Source organism: Schistocerca americana, chromosome 1, assembly GCF_021461395.2.
Source record: "Schistocerca americana isolate TAMUIC-IGC-003095 chromosome 1, iqSchAmer2.1, whole genome shotgun sequence".
Taxonomy (NCBI): Eukaryota; Metazoa; Arthropoda; class Insecta; order Orthoptera; family Acrididae; genus Schistocerca; species Schistocerca americana.
This window is the reverse complement of record NC_060119.1, coordinates 898,490,248-898,513,702: the sequence shown is the minus strand read 5'-3', so window position 1 is coordinate 898,513,702 and position 23,455 is coordinate 898,490,248. Positions and strand designations below refer to the sequence as shown.

Genomic DNA, 23,455 nt, shown 5'->3' with positions numbered 1-23,455 from the left:
ACTTCTGAAAATTGTAAAACTCGAGCGATAATGTCGCATAAACATTGAACAAAAGTGGTTGTGCAGAGTGAAACATGTATGAGTAGGGACCAACACAAACAGCTCACTGGCTGCGCCTGATGCGAAACTCAGATCCAGAAACTTGTTTCTGATGACATCGTTATTCTGGAAATTAACTCTCGGCTGAATACCACGAATTAAGCCTCTGATGACTGTGAATACAAATTACGCATTAAACGCACTTCATAAATAAGTATCATTTACCGGCAATTAATATTTGAATGATTACGTAAATTAATGGGACACTTTAAATAACGTCATTCGAGCATATCCATCGCACAAAAACTAGTTTTCCTAGACCCTTATCGCTTAGGCCATCCACTCGCTCTCCATCTGCATACGCACCTGCTGCGCAACCTAAGTTACGATGTTTATCCTACCTGTGGCGCAGGGTTTTTGTTCCTCACGCGACGTGGATGTCAAATGCTTTTGCACGGTGAGCCGTATATCTCGTGTTTCCATATAGCGGAACAAGTAACGAAATCTCAGTTTTGATGCGTTGATTTCTTCAACGTAGAGCCGAAAGATATTCATACTGGCAATAAACGAGAAGACATAGGGCGGCAGGCTGCGTTAAGATCGCGGCAGCGGCTGCGCCACTACTGCCTCTGGACAAATCGGTGTTTGACTCATCCTGATAAGCATCTGAGGACCGTATTTGGTTTGATTAATTTTTCCAGAGAAGATTAAAGTCAACCGAGGCTCAGTCAACGCTGGTTTCACTATCCTTGACCTGGCGTTCGAAATGAGGTAAAACTGATTTCTACCTTCACCTGTGAAAGTATGTTAGCTGAACTGAAGGAAGTCTTCACCTTATTCTGACTGGGAAACATCTCTTTAATATTTTGGATTACTAAGGATGCCTTCATAAGGTAAAAAAATGTTTCCTCATACAACAATACTTACGAGTATTAATAATAGTACAAAATGCTCGCCACTTGCCACACAGTTTCATGTACTTCCCACTTAGGTGCCTTCAGCACTATTTGTCGAATTTAAACTCTAGTTTAAGTAATCATTTTTGGTGTCATTAATTCAATCAGTTGACAACATCATCGAGTACGATATTTCTTCGCCGCGCGGAGTGGCCGTGCGGTTTGAGGCACCATGTCACGTGTTGCGCGGCTACTCCCGCCGAAGGTTCGAGTCCTCCCTCGGGCAACGGTGTTTGTGTTGTTCTTAGCATAGGTTAGTTCAAGTAGGGTGTAAGTCTATGGTCCGATGATCTCAGCAGTTTGCTCCCTTAGAAATTCATACACAAAGATCAGTTGTTTCTGAGCACTATGGGACTTAACATCTGAGGTCATCAGTCCCCTAGACTTAGAACTACTTAAACCTAACTAACCTTAGGAGATCACACACATCCATGCCCGAGGCAGCGCGGTTCCAGACCGAAGCCCGTACGACCGCTTGGCCACAGCGGCCGGCAATTCATACACATTTGAACATTATATATACATATATACATTTCTTCATCGTCAGAAAAAGATGAAGTCGGAATATCATATGCACTGTACGCATCATGCTCACATGTCTTCTAATGAAATTCATAGCGCAACAATTTGTATACCTGTCTGAAGCAACGCACGCAAGAATTGCCATATTCTTCTAGACGCTGACAGCGTTAAGCATCAGTTCCTAATATTGACCACTTTCATAAAACATTTTCTTCTTATAAAGGTCTGGGGTATGCACTGCGTTAGACAGACCGCTGCTACACTTTTCCTCTGCAGATGAAAATGTCACAAAACGGGTGAACAAATGTGGAGGGGCAAACATTCTTTAATGAATAATATTTTCATATACAGATGGCGACCAAAATAATGGAGAAATCTGTCTTCCTAACACATCCCTGAGCTTCAAGGGAGGGCATTTTAAGTGTGGAAAGAAGAGCGGGAACGAGAATGATAGCCGCACAGTTGACAGCTGTATAACGTGCAATCTACCCCCATCCATCCACCCATTAATACACCCCCCCCCCCTTCCTCCACCCCCCCTCCTCGCCAACTCATCATGCCCCACAGAGTCGTGCTTTTTGGACTGCCCATGAAGCAGACGGGATCTAACGTCAATGGTAATGATGAATTTTTATCATGAAAATTCGCCCATTCATCTGCACAGGATAGGCGTTAGACACTCTCAAACTTGTTTGTGCCACTCGGCATCAGGTGATGTAAATCACATATGTGATCACTAAAAACCTTTGCGCAAAGGACTAAGAAAGTTGAAAATTTAATTTCACACTAATATTACCACTACACTCATCACACGCAAAGGCTTGCAAAATGCTCATTTCGCATGTAAGAGAGTGTAACCTGCGCATATAATTATCAGCTACACTGACCAGTCGCTTTAATGTGACCACCTGTCTAAAGCCTGAGTAACCACCTTACATCTACATCTACATATGTACTCCGCTAGCCACCACGTGGTATGTGGTGGAGGGCACAGCCACGCCAAAGTCAATTTCCCCCCCCCCCCCTCCCCTCCCTCTCTTCCACTCGCGGATCTCACGAGGGAAAATAGATTGTCTGAACGCCTCAGTAAGAGCTCTAATTTCCCTTATCTTTGAATGGTGATCATTGCGCGATTTGAAAGTTGGTGGTAATAATATATGCTGTACATCCTCGGCGAAGATCGGATTTCGGAATTTAGTGAGCAGCCCCTTCCGTTTAGCGCGTCGTCTATCTGCAAATGTGTCCCACTTCAAACATTCTATGAGATTTGTAACGCTCTCGCGATGGCTAAATGTACCAGTCACGAATCTTGCCGCTCTTCTTTGGACCATGAATGAGACCCAACTGGTAAGGGTCCCATACAGACGAACAATACTCTAAGACTATACGAACTAACGTATTGTAAGCAAGTTCCTTTGTTAGAGGACTGCATCGCTTCAGGATTCTACCAATAAACCGCGATCTAGAGTTCGCCTTACCCGTTACTTGTGTAATCTGATCACTCCATTTGAGATAATTTCGAATAGTCACACCTAGATACTTGATGGATGTTACCGCTTCCAAAGACTGGGCATTTATTTTGTACTAGTACATTAATGGGGATTTTCGCCTTGATATGCGCAGTAGGTTACACTTACTAATACTGAGAGATAACTGCCAGTCATTACACCACGCATTTATTTTCTGCAAATCCTCGTTGATTTGTTCACAATTTTCGTGTGATACTACTTTCCTGTAGACTACAGTATCATCGGAAAACTGTCTAGTGCCGCTGTCAATACCATCAACCAGATCGTTTATGTGAATCGTAAAAAGCTGCGGACCTATTACGCTTCCCTGGGGCACACCTGAAGTTACACTTGTTTCTGTTGAAGTCACCCCATTCAGGACGACATACTGCTCTCCGTCTGTTAGAAGACTTTCTATCCAACCGCATATGACCTCGGATAGACCGTAAGCGTACACTTTTTGGAGCAAGCAACAGTGCGGAACTGAGTCGAACGCCTTCCGAAAGTCGAGAAATATGGCATCAACCTGGGACCCGGTATCTAGAGCCAACTGTGTCTCGCATGACCGCTGTTTCCTAAAACAGTGCTGGTTTCTGCAGATGAGCTTCTCAGAGTCTAGGAAGGTCATTATGTCTGAACACAAAATATGTTCGATATTCTACAACAAATGGGTGTCAGTGTTATTGGCCGTGACTATTCGAAATGATCTGAAATGGAGTGATCAGATTGCACAAGTAACGGGCAAGGCGAACTCTAGATTGCGGTTTATCGGTAGAATCCTGAAGCGATACAGTCCTTCAACAAAGGAACTTGCTTACAATACGTTAGTTCGTACAGTCTTTGAGTGTTGTTCATCTGTATTGGACCGTTACCAGTTGGGCCTGATACAAGAGATTGAGAAAGTCCAAAGAAGAGGGGCAAGATTCGTCACTGGTACATTCACCGCGAGAGCCACCAAGCGGTGTGTGGTAGAGGGCACAATTCGCAACAAGTTGTGGAATATAAGTACACCCTAAAAACGCATCCTTGTGGTTTTGTAACGTTTTTTAGACTGTTCACCGGCGGAGATTTTTCAGAATTTTTGGAGTACCATATTGTAATGCATGTCTACGGCCGTGCCGCTGTAGATGCACCGGTTCCCGTCAGATCACCGAAGTTAATATCTGCAGCCTACCCCCTTTTCGGACACCAACCAGCACATCCAAGACTTAAGTTAAGGGAGTGCATTCCGAGAACAATTGAGGCGCTTGCAGAACCACCTAATCAAGCAAGACAGCACATCAAAGACTACCTAGTACTAGACGAGACAATGCCCTCTGGCTACACGGAAGACTGGGCCACTTGGAAGACACTCAACCGGCTTCGAGGCAGTGCGACAAGGTACAGATCCAACCTACACAACAGAGCTACACAGAGTCAACGCTGTGCCCCTGTGGTGTTAGACCACCTGTTGCAATGCAGTTTGTGCCCAGCTATGTGCACTGTCAAAGATTTGGCCAAAGTTTTTGCTATCACAGTCTCTGTAACCAAATACTAGTTCGGGAAAAATAATACAACTGAAACAGTACTTTCTGTTTCTTATCGTTAAACATATACATAACATATTGTTTTAATTATTATTTATTTATTTATTTACACGTCAATTTCCGTAGGACCAAATTGAGGAGCAAATCTCCAAGGTCATGGAACATGTCAGTACATGAAATTACAACATAAAAGTAATAACAGATAAAAATAAATGTTTATGAACCCGAAAAAAGTCAGTCCATAAGTTTAAGTAAACACAATCAACAATACAATAAGAATCAGCTTAATTTTTCAAGGAACTCCTCGACAGAATAGAAGGAGTGACCCATAAGGAAAATGTTCAATTACGATTTTAAAGTTCATGGATTAGTGCTAAGATTTTTTAATTCGAACGGTAGCTTATTGTAAATTGATGCAGCAGTATACTGCACACCGTTTTGCACAAGAGTTAAGGAAGTCCGATCCAAATGCAGGTTTGATTTCTGCCGAGTATTAACCGAGTGAAAGCTGCTTATTCTTGGGAATAAGCCTCACACCACCTTACTGGCAGGGCAAGCAATGGCACACGTAACTATGGATGCTTCTGACACGAAAAATAAATAAATACCGAAGTTAAGTTCTGTCGGGAGTGGTTGGCACTTGGATGGGTGACCGCCCAGGCCCCCATGCGCTGTTAACCTACCAGTGTGATATCAGCCTCGAGAACCAACCGAAAAGCTACGTGACCGAGTGGTAGCAGCTCTGGGTCATGAAAACGCAACGGCTGGGAGAGCGGTGAACTGACTAGATGCCTCTCCACGTTCGCGTCCGATGAAGACTATCAGTTGAGGGTGACACGACAATCGGTCGATACCGTTGGGTCTTCAGAGGTCTGTTCGGACTTAGTTTATACTACGATTCAGAGAAGCCTGCAAGTAGCCAACAAGCTGTTCTTTGTATTCGCTCCTTGCCACGCTTAGACGTTGTTCCAGGATACAGAGTCCATTCACGTTCATGTGACCACCGCCTATGTTCGACATCAACTTCCCATAACCACTCGCAGACGGCAGGTGATATCAGTAGCTGTGAAGGGTATATAAAGCGCCTCAGGGAGACGCCGAAAAAGGTGCAGGCGGAAACGGAACTTTTTATGTCAAAAGGGACATGATCGTCTTACGTCTAAGGGAGGAAGCATTTCCGATATTGCTAAGTTTTTAAACTGTCCTCATACCGCCGTGGATAAAAAAACACCGTTCATGGCAAAATGGCTCAAACCAAATCCAGTGCTGAGGTTACGGTGGTGCACCAAAGGTGGTGGCAAGGATGCAGGGGCAGCTGCGAAGATCTGCACTGGCGAATATATGTACAACTGTTGAGCAATTGACCCCCAGATGAACAAATGAGCTACCAGCTGTGTCCCTTCATCGGCCTGTCAGCGAACGTCGTTGCACATGGTCCTCCACAGCAGGGGCCTGTTTAATGCATCCATGCTGACTGCTGTTCTTCGGCGACGAAGGCTGGAATTTGCACTCCAGTACCGTAACTGGACGTCCACCGAGTGGCGACAGGTGGCCTTTTCAGATGAATCACTTTTTATGCTCCATCGGACAGATGGCGGTTGGCATGTACGCCGCGAAACATTTGAAAGCAAATACCCTGCAACAGCCGTCAGGAGGGTCCCGACAGGAGCACATTCATTGAGTGAACCCGTCCTTCTGGAATGGACAATGGATCAATGCAAGCATGCATCTATCCTTGGAGACCATGTCCACTCCTACATTTAGTTTGCTTTTCTTCGGCACATAGGCATCTAGCAGCAGGACAATGCACGTGTCACACAGTTCGCAGTGTATGTGCGTGGTTCGAAGTGCACCAAGATGAGTTTATTGTACTCTCTGGCCACCAAACTCCCTTGATTTAAACCCAATCGAGAATCTGTGGGACCACTCCGATCGGGCTGCTCGCGCATGGATCCTCAACCGAGAAATCCAGCGCATCTGACCAAGGCACTGGAGTCGCCGTGGCTCCACATCCCTGTCAGTACCTTCCGGAATCTCATTGACTCTCTTTCTGCACATCTTTCAGCGGTCCGCGTAACAAAAGCTGCTTATTCAGGGCCGGCTGGTGTGGCCGAGCGGTTCTAGGCGCTTCAGTCTGGAACCGCACGACCGCTACGGTCGCAGGTTCTAATCCTGCCTCGGGCATGGATCTGTGTGATGTCCTTAGGTTAGTTAGGTTTAAGTGGTTCTAAGTTCTAGGGGACTGATGACCTCAGATGTTAAGTCCCATAGTGCTAAGAGCCATTTGAAGCCAATACCAGAGACACTGTGCAACACATCTGCGCAAAGGTGCACCGGATTTTCACAGGGGCTTTAATTTCGCAGCCTTGCTTATTCAGGCTTTTGGCTGGGGGGGGGGGGGGGGGGGGGAGCGGCACAATAATCTGACTGGGCAGTATATATAGTATAAACCTTTTGTAAGCAATCTCGTTCATAGAGAAATCCCAATATTCTACCAATGAGTATAAGCTGTGTCTGCTAATTCACCTACGTGGTCGTTGCAGTTCTTTAATGATGTGCTGGCGGGAGATCAGCCTAGTTGGTGTTCCCATTTCATCCACAATATTTCGACGACCGATTCATCTCCTTCATGTGCTGTTTATTCTCTGTCTGGACTCTAACCCGACGGTAAACTATTGTTGTTGCCATGCCGCCATTTACCGCTGATTTCAACTCGTGAGGCCCACTATGCCCTTTGACGTTCTTTCTTTTCTCGGATTCTGCACTGATATTTGGTGAAACGCACATTGTCTCAAAGTTTCCACCTTTGGTGTATACGATAGCCAGCAAGATCTCAATAAATTTTGTGTCGGAGCCAAGCCCTGTTTACACTGAAACCTCCGTTCCTGAAGACGACGACTAGGTCGGTCGTCGAAATACTGAGCGTAAAATGAAAACAACACGAGTGAGCGTCCGGAAGTTCATCATTAATCAACGATGCTGGGATAACCTGAGAGAACATTGCGGTTCATACTTCCACGCACTGTTACTCCAGTACCTCACTGTCGAGTCATAATTGGTAGAAAAGCTCTTGCGTAGAGCCAAAGACAGACGGAAGCCAGAGTGCATTAGCGTTCATATTCACGTTGACAGTAAAATGAAGCGATCCGAGTCGTGTGAGCAAAATAAATCCAGCTGCGTTCGTATTAGCGATTGAGCTGCGCCACATTGTTGGGCGACTGCCAAGGCCGCTCTTGCCGGAGCGGCTGTGTGCCGGAGGAGCCACCTGTGAAACTGTCCAGAGAGCGCATGACGTGACGCGGTGACTTATGGGGAAAATGTCGCCCACAAATAATGACACTGGACGGGTATATTATGTTTGAGGCTCAGCTCGCGGGAATTTTATGCAAAATAATTAAACGGCGAATTATATATGGTCAGAAAGCTGAGAAACTGGTACCCCATAATACTTTCTGTTACGATGTACAAAAAGGAAACCACTAATTGCTAGCAAAGTCGTTTATGGGCACTTTAATGATACCTACTTTAAACACGGGAACATGGCTTTGCTGATTTATGCACGAGGGGCGTTCAATAAGTAACGCAACCGATTTATTTCTGAAAGCAGATTGGTTCTCTTCAAGATTCCAATACACCACATTATACCCCACTCTTTTTGCTACAAAACCCTATTTTTCAACGTAATCTCCGTTTAACATGACGGCCTCACACCACCTTACTGGCAGGGCTTGTATGCCCGCATGGAACCATTCTACTAGTCGACGTGGGAGCCAACGTCCCGCTGCATCAATAACCTCCCCACCATCCACATACTGTTTCCCGCAGAGTGCACCCTTCATTGTTCCAAACAGGGGGAAGTCGGAAAGTGTCTGATCTGAGTTGTAGAATGGATGAGGAAGAACACTCTAATGAAGTTTTGTGAGCTCCTCTTTGGTCGCAGAGATGTGTGAGTCCTTGCGTTGTCATGGAAAAGAACTTTGTATGCTTTTTTGTGCAAAGAATACGTCGAAGTCGTTTCTTCAGTTTCGTGAGTATAGCACAGTGCGCTTCAGAGCTGATCGCTGCACCATGAGGGACGACTTCAAACAGAATAAACCCGTTAGAGTTGCAGAAGACCGTTGCCATAACCACTAGCTGAGGAAGCAACTTTGAACCTTTTCTTCGCAGGAGAGATGGTCTAGCGCCCCTCCAAGGACTGCCGTTTTGTTTCCGGTTCGAAGTAGTGAATCCATGTTTCATAGCCTGTGACGTTGTTCGACAAAAAATACTCACGATCAGCCTCGTAACGTGCAAATAATGCTGCACAGATGGTCATTCGGTGCCCTTTGTGGTCTTCTGTTAGGCGGTGAAGAACCCAGCGGGCACACACCTTTGAGTACCTTAACTGGTGGACAAGTGTGTCAGCACCACCAACAGAGACGTCTGTTTGAGCAACGAGTGTGTTCGCACGTACCAACATTTCAGGAGCCACAGCTGCGTGCGGCTGGCCGACACGAGGGAGATCGGTCAGGTTTGCGCGAACTTGTTGCGATGGTGACAGATGCCAATGCCTATCGACTCATCGTGCTTTTGTTCACTGCTAGTTGACCTTCGACGTTCTGAAAGCGCCTATGAACATCTGTGATGCCCTGGCTTTCCGCTAAAAGGAACTGAATGACAGCTCTCTGCTTGGAACACACTCTGTTACAGACGCAATTTTGAAGACTACGTGTAGCGTGGCCACCTATGAAACTACAGGGGCTGAAGCGAAAATATTCCACGATGTCCCACAACAAATTCCGCATTTTTTCAACCGAAACTAGTCAAGAAAAAAGCGTTACATTACTTACTGAACGCCTCTCGTACGCATAAGAGGCTTCATTTTCCATTAACTGGAGCTTTTTGGAGAGAGTGCACTCATCATACACTCGTCTATGGTAGTTGTGCAAGTGCTAAGCCTACTACGTATGGTATTCAAGTTCGTCAAGCAGTTATCAACCCCACACCGCTACTTCACTGGGCGTTGCCCTTTTGAGGCTGCGACGTCCCCAGCACTCACGAATCCAGATGATGCAGGCGTCGCCGTGGCACAAACAGTTTATCAGATCATGGTGCAGCAAGTAAATTACTGATTCCCACAGTCTTCTCGGAAGTGATACTCATCTGAACCATCGAGAGACTTAACTGCAAGTTAAGTGACATGCATAACCACCGAGACAGCAGTTACAGGAAAAAACGAAGACGTCAAAAGACTGACAACACGAACTGACACTCTACAAACATCAAGATGACTGACACGAAGTCCCTACTGAGTCAACTGGCACCCTAATCTAAGCAGGACATCTCATCTAATTCTATAAAACGTTGAAGTAAAATAAAATTTAGGGTAACTAAAAATTATGTTCCATCATCTCCGTGTAAACAGAAACAACGGTTGTCACTTTTTTCGTACCTTTCATTTCTGTAGTTTATTCCTGCACAATCTACATCTACATCTACATCCATACTCCGCAAGCCACCTGACAGTGTGTGGCGGAGGGTATCTTGAGTACCTCTGTCGGTTCTCCCTTCTATTCCAGTCCCGTTATTGTTCGTGGAAAGAAAGATTGTCGGTGTGCCTCTGTGTGGGCTCAAAACTCTTTGATTTTATCCTCATGGACTCTTCGCGAGATATACTGCTTGACTTCTCGGTGAAGGTATGTTCTCGAAACTTCAACAAAAGCCCATACCGAGCTACTGAGCGTCTCTCTTGCAGAGTCTTCCACTGAAGTTTATCTATCATCTCTGTAACGCTTTCGCGATTACTAAATGATCCTGTAACGAAGCGCGCTGCTCTCCGTTGGATCTTCTCTATCTCTTCTATCGACCCTATCTGGTATGAATCCCACACCGGTGATCAGTATTCAAGCAGTGGGCGAACAAGTTTACTGTAACCTACTTCCTTTGTTTTCGGACTGCATTTCCTTAGGATCCTTTCAATGAATATCAGTCTGGCATCTGCTTTACCGACGATTAATTTTATATGGTCATTCCATTTTAAATCACTCCTAATGCCCACTCCCAGATAATTTGTAGAATTAACTGCTTCCAGTTGCTGACCTGCTATATTGTAGCTAAATGATAAAGCATCTTTCTTTCTATGTATTCGCAGCACATTACACTAGTCTACATTGAGATTCAATTGCCATTCCCTGTACGATGCGTCAATTCGCTGCAGATCCTCCTGTATTTCAGTACAATTTTCCATTGTTACAGCCTCTCGATATACCACAGCAACATCCGGAAAAAGCCTCAGTGAACTTCCGATGTAATCCACAAGGTCATTTATATATATTGCGAATAGCAACGGTCCTACGACACTCCCCTGTGGCACACCTGAAACCACTCTTACTTCGGAAGACTTCTCTCCATTGAGAATGACATGCTACGTTCTGTTATCTAGAAATTCTTCAATCCAATCACACAATTGGTCTGATAGTCCATATGCTCTTACTTTGTTCATTAAACGACTGTGGGGAACTGTATCAAACGCCTCGCGGAAGTCAAGAAACACGGCATCTACCTGGGAACCCGTGTTTATGGCCCTCTGAGTCTCGTGGAGGAATAGCACGGGCTGGGTTTCTCACTATCGTCTTTTTCGAAACTCATGCTGATTCCTACAGATTCCAACAATAAAGATCAACCGTTATTTCATTTCGTGATTAGTAATCGAGAAAAGTGGCAAGAGAACTCTTGATAACTAATTGATGTCAAACACTTGAAATAAATGCAGACACATGGATAGCTCACAACAACCATTACCAAATTTAGAAACCTGAAATGAGACGCTAAAAATGACAGAATAGACGCCTACAAAGAAAACGTGCAAGTAGACTGTCACACAGTCGACAATCGTTTGTCTTTTTGAGGCAATTACATATTAAAATTAGTTCAGTATTTGTCACTTAGCATAAAAAACACAATGCAACCGTGGGGAACCTGTTGTTACGTGATCAGTGGACTTGGCTAATGGCTGACGTTGTGTGTCAGTTTCATTATCATGTTTCCTGAAGAGAACGTCTGCTGTATAAAGATAGCAATGTTGGCACTGACGAATATCGTGACACCGTGTGAAACCTGGTTCAATTTGTAACACCGGTAGAAAAAATTTGCGAGTAATGACAATAAAACTGCAGCTCACATAGCATTGTTACTGCGTTTGACAGGCGGCACGAGTGGAATGTGGTCGCCGTATGTGCAGCGGGCAAGTCTAGCCACAGGCGAACCGCAGGCGGAGAGGACTGTTTTAGAATGACAAACTTAAACGACAGCGCATATTCGGTTCCTTGTGACCTGGGAGATTTTGTTCCAGTGTTCCCAGTAAATCGGTGCTGTAACTGCAGAAAGCTTTTGAGAATCGTATCAAATTATTTCATAAGTGTTAAAGCTTTCCATCGGCGATGCTGAAACAGAAAACGTAATCGTATGGCTAATTTGAAAAAAAAAATGCCTCAGACTACAATTAAATGGTCTTTATTTTATTATGCTATGATCGATTTCGAGGCTTTTGGCCTCATCATCAGATGTATTTTTTCACAGCAAAACATATCATAAACTAGTGCAATACATAGACATTACATTATACACTCTGTGATAAAAAGTATCCGGACACGTAGCTGAAAATGACTTACAAGTTCGTGGCGCCCACAATCGGTAACATTACAATTGAATATGGTGTTGTCCCTCTCATATCCTTGATGACCGCGTTCACTCTCGCAGGCATAGGTTCAATCAGGTGCTGGAAGGTTTCTTGGGGAATGGCAGCTCATTCTTCACGGAGTGCTGCACTGAGGAGTGGTACCGATGTCAGTCGGTGAGGCCTGGCATGAAGTCAGCGTTCCAAAACATTCCAAAGGTGTTCTATAGGATTCAGGAAGGACTCTGTGCAGGCCAGTCCACTACAGGCATGTTATTGTCGTGTAAACACTCCGCCACAGGACGTGCATTATGAACAGGTGCTCGATCGTGTTGAAAGATGCAATCGCTAACCCCGAATTGCTCTTCAACAGTGGGAAGCAAGAAGATGCTTAAAACATCAATGTAGGCCTGTGTTGTGATAGTGCCACACAAAACAACAAGGGGTGCAAGCCCTCTCCGTGAAAAACACGACCACACCATAACACCACCGCCTCCGAATGTTATTGTTGGCACTACACAAGCTGTCACATGACGTTCACTGGCCATTCGCCATACCCACACCCTCCCATCGGATCGCCACATTGCGTACCGTGATACGTCACTCCAGTCAACGTTTTTCCACTTTTCAATCGTCCAATGTTTACGCTAGTTACACCAAGCGAAGCGTCGTTTGGCATTTACCGCCTTGATGTGTGACTCATGAACAGCCGCTAGACGACGAAATACAAGTTTTCTCACCTCCCGCCTAATTGTCATAGTACTTGCAGTGGATCTTGATGCAGTTTGGAATTCCTGTGTGATGGTCTGCATAGATGTCTGCCCATTACACATTACGACCCTCTTCAACTGTCGGCCGTCTGTCAGTCAACAGACGAGATCAGCCTGTACGTTTTTGTGCTGTACGTGCCCCTTCACGTTTCCACTTCACTATCACATAGGAAACAATGAACCTAGGGATTTTTTGGAGTGTGGAAATCTCGAGTACAGACGTATGACACAAGTGACACCCAGTCACCTGACCACATTCGAAGTCCGTGAGTTCCGCGGAGCGTCCAATTATGCTCTCTCACGACGTCTAATGATTACTGAGGTCGCTGATATGGAGTACCTGGCAGTAGGTGGCAGCACAATGCATCTAATATAAACAACTTATGTTCTGGAGGTGTCCCGATACTTTTGACCACATAGTGTATACTGTGAATGTGCTAACAGATTTATTGACTTCTACGGTCGTAGTAGCATGCCCTGTGCAAACTGAAATGTCACCGTATAACGAGCCTATTTTCCGGATAACTATTATTCGGCCCTCTTCGGACTCACTCATATGCTTTTAGTGACCCTCTTTGCTTTCGTGTTTCCTCTTAACGTGATGGCTGTTCTGTGGCTGGTCCTTGCGTAAAACTGGCCCTCCCCATCACTCGAGAGAGGGCTCTGCCGGTCCTTCATATACGTCATATCTCTGCATTCTTAACCATTAACAGCTGAGACGCTCTTCTACACATCCTCTGTGTTTGTTCCCAATCCGGTTTTTTATGAGGACTTTTTTTCAAATGTTATTGCGGCTCATGCCAAAAATACAGGAAACCACAGTGTATGTAAAAGGGATAATGTATACCCGCTTTTGTCCTGAAGAGCGCTGTAAAAACCTAGTTCATGACTATGTAGAACCATTGTTGCAAGATGACTTAAGACAGAGTGTTGCATTTGAAGAGGAACTCCTCCCAGATCATGATATCATCCTATCAACTTCATCGTACCACATCTCTTCATTTCCAAATGAAAACTTCTACCCAACCCTTCATTAAATAACTGGAATTCTACGCACCTCCTATCATCCACATCGTCTCTCTTTGCGCTTCTCAGTATACATTCCACGTCCTTTTTCAAATCACTGCCCCTCCAATTTCATTTGCGTCCAAGTACCTCACCTAAAAAAATGCTACTGGGACCCCACAACTCAGTCATAATTACAGGTTCTGAAACGACCGCCGGCCGGCGTGGCCGAGCGGTTCTAGGCGCTACAGTCTGGAATCGCGCGACCGCTACGGTCGCAGGTACGAATCCTGCCTCGGGCATGGGTGTGTGTGATGTCTTTAGGTTAGTTAGGTTTAAGTAGTTGTAAGTTCTAGGGGACTGATGACCTCAGATGTTAAGTCCCATAGTGCTCAGAGCCATTTGAACCATTTTTTAAAACGACACACACACACACACACACACACACACACACACAAACACACACACACCATTGAGCGTAATTTTTATTGACCCAGTTGGTCTGTAGAAAGCAATTACTTTCTAATCAGGCCGCTGAACATACCCCTAGGGGTCTCACAGCGAAGAATGCCATACGAGTCTTTCTTCCATGCTGTTTTTAGTACTGTACTATTGTTTTATTCGAAGGTTGAAGAGTGGATACATGACCGCCGCCATTCTGCCTAATTAAGTGATAAAGCACTGGTGCTTCATGGTGTAACACTATCTCTTTCCATCAAGGCACTTACTTGAGTTTGCTAAGATGTTCATCATACGATGGGTATTAAACAGTTAGACATTCCATTCGGCACTGATCGCACTCAGTAACATCAGTATGAGATATGAGCCGCACAATCACAGATACGCTCTTGCGTTCGCTGTGATTGCCAAGGCAAATCAAACTGCCTGTAGGGGTGGAGATGTTCCCCAAGGATAGATGCGTACTTGTATTGATCGATTATGCCTTCCAGAATGACGAGATCATCCAGCGAACGCCATGAAAACATTTCCAAGACCGCAACGCTCCCACCTCCGGCCAGGACTCTGTGGCGGTCTTTGCAGGGTGCTTGCTATCTGTCCGATGGGTGTTTGCTTTCAGACGTTTCACCGCGTACACGCCGACCACCATCTGCCCTATGGAACATAAAATGTGATTCGTGTGAAAATGCCACCTGGCGCCACGCACTGGATATCCAGTTGAGGTACTGGCGTGCAAAGTCCATCCTTGGTTGCCGATGAACAGAAGTCAGCATGGCTGCATAAACAAGGCGCCAGTTGCAGAAGTCCATTGCAGTAACGTTCGCTGAACGGTCATCGAGGATTATCCCCTCGGTTCATCTGGGGGTGAGTTGCTCAACAGTTCACCGTCGCTCGCCCTTACGCATCTCCGCGGCCATCGTTCACCGCTGTCATCTGTGGCACATGGTACACCACAAGTGCCTCATCGCCGGTTTTAAATAGTGCCATTTTGCCGTGAACATTATATTTTAACCATTGTGGTAGACGAACAGTTTACAATCTTCGCAATTTCGGTAACGCATCCACCCTTGGCCCGAAAGCCAATGGTCATGTCCGTTTGAACGTCAGATGAATCACTTCATTTCCGCATTGCGACAACGGCTACACTGTTCTCCACATCCCCCGACACACTTTATATAACCTCCATTGCTAGTGCTATCGCCTGCCGTCTGTGAGTTAATAGACAGCATGTTCAATGATAGGGTGTTCCAAATAAGTATGGACTCTGACTACAGCTCCATTAAAAAACTAAAGAATGGCTTACCACAAGGATCAGTGCTCGCACCACTGCTGTTTAGCCTCTATATTGCAGACCTGCCGGAAACACAATCAAGAAAGTTCGGGTATGCCGACGATTGGGCCCTCGCTACAAGAGGTAGCACAATTGAAGCATCTGAGGATATCCTAACGAAAGACCTGAAGATAATGGGTGAATATTTCCGTAAGTGGACACTTCAACCAAATGCTTCCAAAACAGAGGTTAGTTGCTTCCATCTCAACATCAAACTCGCTGAAAAGGAACTCAACATTCAATTTGAAAACACCGTTGTCAGGTATAATAAAACTCCGAAGTACTTGGGCATGACGCTGGACAGAACATTATCTTTTAAAGAGCACCTAACAAAGACTGCCGAAAAATTAAAGACAAGAAACAACATTATTCAAAAGCTCTGTGGTACTACCTGGGGAGCAACGGTCTCCACTCTCCGCACCTCTGCTTTAGCAATTGTACTCTTGGCTGCCGAATACTGTGCTCTGATTTGGCTAAACAGCCCACATGTAAAAAAGGTGGATGTCCAGTTGCATAACACTCTAACTGTGGTGTCACCGCCAGACACCACACTTGCTAGGTGGTAGCCTTTAAATCGGCCGCGGTCCGTTAGTATCACTGATTGCAGACCGAGCGCCGCCACACGGCAGGTCCAGTCTAGAGAGACTCCCTAGCACTCGCCCCAGTTGTACAGCACACTTTGCAAGCGATGGTTCACTGTCTACATACGCTCTCATTTGCAGAGACGACAGTTTAGCATAGCCTTCAGCTACGTCATTTGCTACGACTTAGCAAGGCGCCATATTCAGTTACTATAATAAAAGAATGTATTCTGAACAGATAATATTGTGAATCATGTACCGTCAAGAGCGACGTTCATCATTAATGGGTTAAAGTTAAGTATCAAACTAATTACGTCCGCTTTCTGAATTCTCATTCCTTGTCATGTTCCAGATCTCACGTCAGTAAAGTTCTTCCCTCCTCACGCTAGCCTGCTTGAGCTAAAACTCGTGCATTCCGGCCTCCACTCGTAACACGGTGTTGGCTCTTCTGCTAACACAAAACTGAGGATGATTTCTAGAGCAATTAAACCCACTCCAACGCAATGGCTCCCAATATTAAGCCACATCCCGCCGCCACACCTGCGACGTAATGACGCCCTTGTACGTGAATACAAAAACATCATGGGAAATCGAGGCCTGCCAATCCACCAAGTCATTGAGGCTGCAAACACTAATAGGCTTCGATCTGGGAACCCGCCAACAAGAACAGCAAGGAACTGTGTACAAGAAGGTTTCAGTATCACAATCGCATGGTCTGAAAAATGGAACGCATGGCAAAATCATAACATGCCTTGCATCACACAAAAACCACGTGGTTTTGACCTACCACGCAAAACGTGGTCCACTCTAAATAGGGTTAGAACCTCGTCATGGTAGATGTGCTTACTCCCTGTATAAATGGGGTAAAACACTATCCCTGTCTGACTATGGAGAAAGTCAGACCATCAACCACATTGTTGAAGAGTGTTCCAGAAGAGCCTATAATGGGAGCCCCAACGACTTCCTGCTCGCAACTCCAGAGTCGATAGATTATATTAATAGACTTCATGTTTGTTTGTAATCCTTAAACTTTGTTATATTAGTAATGTTTGTTTGAAATTATTAACGTTTGTTATATTAGTGATTTGTCTTTTTCTTTCTTATGCGTCTGTATTGCCATACGATAAATAAATGTGAGTGGTTACTGCTCGTTGATGTTCAAAATGGTTCAAATAGCTCTGAGCACTATGGGACTTAACAGCTGAGGTCATCAGTCCCCTAGAACTTAGAACTACTTAAACCTAACAAACCTAAGGACATCACACACATCCATGCCCGAGGCAGGATCCGAACCTGTGATAGTAGCAGTCGTGCGGTTCCAGACTGAAGCGCCTAAAACCGCTCGGCCACAGCGGCCGGCCGTTGACGTTTGCCACAGTCACATTAATGTGACTGGACCGTGTGTGAGACTTGTTGCTATCAGAATTTTTAAGTCAGTTGCGTTTCCAATGGATGCTTTTAAAATTATTTAGTTTTGAATTCCATTCTCTGTCAAGTTATGCCTAAGCAACGCAAACCATTTTATTATTATAGTAAAAGATTTTATACATTTTGTTAATACTATTATTATTATTTAAATACTAGATAAATGTGGTATTTTGAAAGTAGGAATTTCAATATGAATAAACGAGCTGTGTGACAGGGTCAGCAGTAATCTGCGAGTTTGATTTATTGGGAGAATTTTAGGAGAGTGTAGCTCATCTATACTGACGGAAAAAAATTCGTAACACAAAGAAGAAGTTGTGCGACACAAACGTGTTTCTACATCTGAAAGATGACGTCTAGTCAGATTTCATACCAGTCGCTTAAGAGTGGCTCCACTATGAGGTTGCAAATCAGGTTTACTTTAAATAAACGTGTTAGTGGTCGTGAGCGTTATTTACCTTTGAGATTGGACGTGGTGCGTTGATGTTAGTCAAGAATGCCTTTAAGGTGACAAAGACGCCATTATCAGCACCTCACTGGGTTTGAACTAGGTCGTGTCATAGGGCTACCCGCAGTTGGATGTTCCTTTTGTGATACTGGAGAAAGTCTTGGTAGGACTATAGCCACTGTATATGACTACTGGCTGCGGTTGTCACGACAGGGTACGGTCGCAAGAAGACTGGGCTGCGGTCGGCCACGTGGCACTACGGAGAGGGAGGACCATCGTGTTAAGCGTGTGGTTCTGGGACATCGTACTGCATCTGCAGCAGCAATTTGAGCTGCAGTTTCCACCAAAGTGACACAACGAAGTGTTGCGAATCGGTTACTTCAAGGACAGATCCGAGGCAGATGCCGTGTAACGCGTATTTCACTGACCGCAAACCGCCATTTGCGGCTTCAGTGGTCACAAGCGAGAGCTCATTGGAGTGCTGGGTGGAGGTCTGTTGTGTTTTCTGATGAAAGCTGGTTCTGCTTCGGTGGCTGGTGCTGGTTAGGAGCAGCCCAGTTAGTTGCTGCACCCAACCAGTCTGCGTAGACGCACTGGACCTACACACTGAGCTACGGTCTCGGGTGCCAGTTCGTATGACAGCAGCAGCGCACTCGTGGTTATCCTATGCACTGTAACTGCAAATGTGTACGTCAGACTGGTGATTCGATCTGTCGTGCTGCCATACATTGACAGAACTGCAGAGGGCATTTTCCAACAGGATAACGCTCCCTCAGATGCCGCTGTTGGCGTCTACTTGTAACATGCTCTATAGGGTGTCGACATGTTGCCTTGGCCTACTCGATCACCAAATCTGTTCCCAATCGAGCACATATGGGACGTGATTGGACAACTCCAGCGTCATCCACAAACAGCATTGACTGCCCCTGTTTTGAGTGCCCAAGGGAAATAGGCACGAATATCCATGCAGCACCTGTACAACGCAATGCATGCGTGTTTGCTTGCATTCAACATTCTGGCGGTTTACTGGTTATTAATGTACCAGCATTTGAGATATGCGGTGGTTTACCTCGCGCTTACATTAATCTGCAACCTTGCAATATTAATCATTTAAGTAAGTTACATAGACAAATGTATTCCCGAAATTTCATTACTCTGTATTAATTATTTTTTAGTGTTGAGATTTTTTCCGTGTGTATAAAGGAGATCACATATAAAACACTAGCGCGACACATTCTTGGGTATTGCTCTAGTGTTTGGTCGGATTACAGGAAGATCTCTAAGAAATTCAGAATGCCTGTTGCTAGTTTGCTTTTTATTTATTTATTTATTTATTTTTAAATTACGGAGATGCACCGCGAACTTAAAAGAGAATCTGCGGTGGGAAGGCGTGTTCTTTTCGCGAAAAACAGTTCAGAAAATTTAGAGAACCGGCACTCGTCGGTGACTGCAGAACGATTCTGCTGCCGCCAATGAACATTTTCCCCCAAGGACTGCAAGGACAAGATGAGAGAAATGAGGCAATCCTTTTACCCTCCCTGCTTTCGCGAGCGGGACCAGAAAGGGAAGGACTAGTAGTGATGCAAGTACCTTCCGCCGTGCACTATATGGTACCTATGTCGATGTACACTCATGCTCATAAATTAAGGATAATGCTGATACATGGTGAAACAACGCTCTGGTGGGCGGCTTGTGCGTTTAAATCACCTCGAGGTATGACCATGCGGTGCATTTGACCTGCGGTCGTCACACGTTGGCGCTGGCAGCAGCCCACATACGCAGAGGTATGTTGGTGCATTTCAGAGTACAGTGTAGCGAGTAGGTGTGCAGACATTTTCAGACGTGCTAATGGTGACTGTGTGTTGAAAATGACTCAAAGAACACATAATGACGACGTTATGAGGGGTAGAATACTAGGGCGACTAGGGGCTGGTCGAACACAGCAGGTCGTGCCACAAAGTGTGATCTCACGATTATGGCAACGATTCCAAAAGACAGTAAACGTGTCCCGGCACTACAGTGCGGAACGTCCACAGTGTACAACAACACAAAAAGACCGATATCTCACCATCAGTGCCCGCAGACGGCCACGGAGTACTGCAAGTAGCCCTACTCTGGACCTTACCGCAGCCACTGGAACAGTTGCCTCCAGACACACGGTCTACAGACGACTGAAAGGACATGGTTTATTCGCCCAGCGACCTGCAAGGTGCATTCCACTGACCCCTGGTCACAGGAGAACCTGTAAAGCCTGGTATCAAGAACGCAGTACATGGTCATTGGAACAGTGGTCCAAGGTCATGTTCACGGACGAGTCTAGGTTTTCATCTGGCGTGCACCAGGAACCAGATACCAACCTCTTAATGTCCTCGAAAGGGACTTGTATAGAGGTCGTGGTTTGATGGTGTGAGGTGGGGTTATGATTGGTGCACGTACACCCCCGCATGTCTTTGACAGAGGAACTGTAACAAGTTAGATGTATCGAGACGTCATTTTGCACCAGTATGTCCGCCTTTTGAGGAGTGCAGTGGGTCCCACCTTCCTCCTGATGAATGATAATGCACGGCCCTACCGAGCTGCCACTGTGGAGAAGTACCTTGAACAGAAGATATCAGGCGAATGGAGTGGCCTAACTGTTCTCCAGACCACAACCCCATCGAGCACGTCGGTGGACGTATCACTGCACGTCTTCAAACCCCTACGACACTTCAGGAGCTCCGGCAGGCACTGGTGCAAGAATGGGAGGCTATACCCCAGCAGATTCTCGACCACCTGATCCAGACTATGCCAACCCGTTGTGCGGCCTGTGTACGTGTGCATGGTGATGATATCCCATATTGATGTCGGGGTACATGCGCAGGAAACAGTGGTGTTTTGTAGCAGATGCGTTTCGAGACGGTTTTCTCAGCTTATCACCAATACCGTGGATGTGTGTTCCCTATGCGTCTATGCTATTAGCACCACTTTTGTGTAGTGCCACGTTGTGTGGCACCACATTCTGCAATTATCCTGAATTTATGAGCATGATTGCAGTTGAAAAATATATTTGACGGGGGAGGGGGACGAAAAGAAAGATAAGTAAAAAATTGTGACTCGTCAGAAAACAACCTCGTACCCGCCGCTGGTAGAAATGGCTTTTTTTCTGTACTGGAAATAAACTCGCTGAAGGATGAAACTTTAATCAACGCACGGCACCCACATGAAAATGCGGTGGTGTAAATACTTGTTTTGTAAATAAAACTGCCTTTTCCTGCTGCTAGTTACTTTATTTATCCCATACGCGTTTCGCCTTCTCCTGTTCTAAGGCATTTTCACTGGGATCTATAACGATACTGTTTCGCTAGTTATAGATTATCAAACAGTTCACTTCGCGATTTTTTGTAAAAAAAGTAATTACTTACAATTTGCTGATCTGCGTTTCCTCACATCTGGTCTGGAGGTCGCACTACCTCTTCTGTCACTGCCACATATAAAAAAAAAAAAACGTAGGCTCTATCCCCTTCTCTCTCTCTCTCTCTCTCTCTCTCTCTCACACACACACACACACACACACAAGGTATAAACATCATAAATAGGAGTTAGTAACGAACATATACGTCGTTAGGTTGGCAACAGATAGGTAAACATACCAAAGAAGATGAAACACGTAATGGAGTCACAATACTTATGCTGTGAAAAGCAGTGTACGACAAAATAGTTGTATAGAGTGACAAAAGAAGAATAGTCCACCACAAAAAGGAGTGAGAAACATGGTGAACAGTGTGTGGAAGGCGTGTGTGATTATATGGCAGTGATAAAAGTGGTAGTGCGACCTCCAGACCAGATGTGAGGAAACGCAGATCAGCAAATCGTAAGTAATTGCTTTCTCTCTTTTTTTTTTTTTTTTACAAAAAAATCACGAAGTGAACTGTTTGATAATCTATAACTAACAAAAGTGTATCGTTATAGATCCCAGTGATGATGCCTTAGAAAAGGAGAGGGCGAAACGCGTATGGGATAAATAAAGGAACTAGCAGCAGGAAAAGGCAGTTTTATTTGCAAAACAAGTATTTATATGCTCGCTACGGAGGACGGCCACACAAACAAAGCTGTGGTGTAAGTTTTGTAGCGGTCGATAGAGGTGTTCACGGTGTGACAATTTTGCGCAGGGTGAGCCCGCTGTGGTCGCAGCCGCCCAAGAAGTACCACGCGGAGCAGCAGCAGCAGCAGCCGCAGCAGCAGCATGACGAGTGGCGCGGCCACCGCGGCGGCACGCCCCCGCCGGCGCCGCTCATCACGCGCGCCTCCCGCGTCATGGACACGGACGGCGACCGCAGCGTGCGCATCCCCTACAGCGCGCTGCAGCACCGCCGCCACCACCACCAGCAGCAGCCGCAGCAGCAGCGGGCCGCCGACCCCGCCAGGCCCCAGGCAAGTAGGCCGGTCTGGCTGCCGTCAGCGCCCCACACACGAGCAGTCTGTCTCCAGGTCGCGTGATCCGTTCACAAGTCGCACTGGCAGAAGTAAAGCTGTGAGTACCGGGCGTGAGTCGTGCTTCGGTAGCTCAGTTGGTAGAGCACTTGCCCGCGAAAGGCAAAGGTCCCGAGTTCGAGTCTCGGTCGGGCACACAGTTTTAATCTGCCAGGAAGTTTCATATCAGCGCACATTCCGCTGCAGAGTGAAAATCTCATTCTGGAAACATCCCCCAGGCTGTGGCTAAGCCATGTCTCCGCAATATCCTTTCTTTCAGGAGTGCTAGTTCTGCAAGGTTCGCAGGAGAACTTCTGTAAAGTTTGGAAGGTAGGAGACGAGGTACTGGCAGAAGTGAAGCTGTGAGTACCGGGCGTGAGTCGTGCTTGGGTAGCTCAGTTGGTAGAGCACTTGCCCGCGAAAGGCAAAGGTCCCGAGTTCGAGTCTCGGTCGGGCACACAGTTTCAATCTGCCAGGAAGTTTCATATCAGCGCACATTCCGCTGCAGAGTAAAAATCTCATTCTGGAAGGTGAACCTATTTTCAACTTCGTTACGAGTTAATATAACATTTTCTGACTAATTATGTTACAGGTAACAATTACATTTCTAAATGTGTTTATAACAAATCAACTAGTGCCTGAATTTTAGTGCTAACATATATCGGAGATTCAATTAATGTGCTTTATTTATATGTTCTATTTAAATTGTTGTAGTAATTTTATAATGATAAGTTTACTGGTACATCCTGGCCATGTGCTACATTTCTTTCGGTTAGTTACAGT

At 45.6% G+C, this 23,455-nt stretch overlaps 1 protein-coding gene across 1 annotated transcript in view; it reads left to right on the top strand.

Moving 5' to 3' along the window:
- The window catches only part of LOC124614812, a 380,387-nt gene that overhangs the window by 343,311 nt on the left and 13,621 nt on the right, over positions 1 to 23,455 (top strand). The window contains exon 4 of the mRNA XM_047142974.1: positions 22,372 to 22,633. Within this exon, the coding sequence (XP_046998930.1) occupies positions 22,372 to 22,633 (262 nt within the window). The remainder of the gene's footprint in view (positions 1 to 22,371; positions 22,634 to 23,455) is intronic.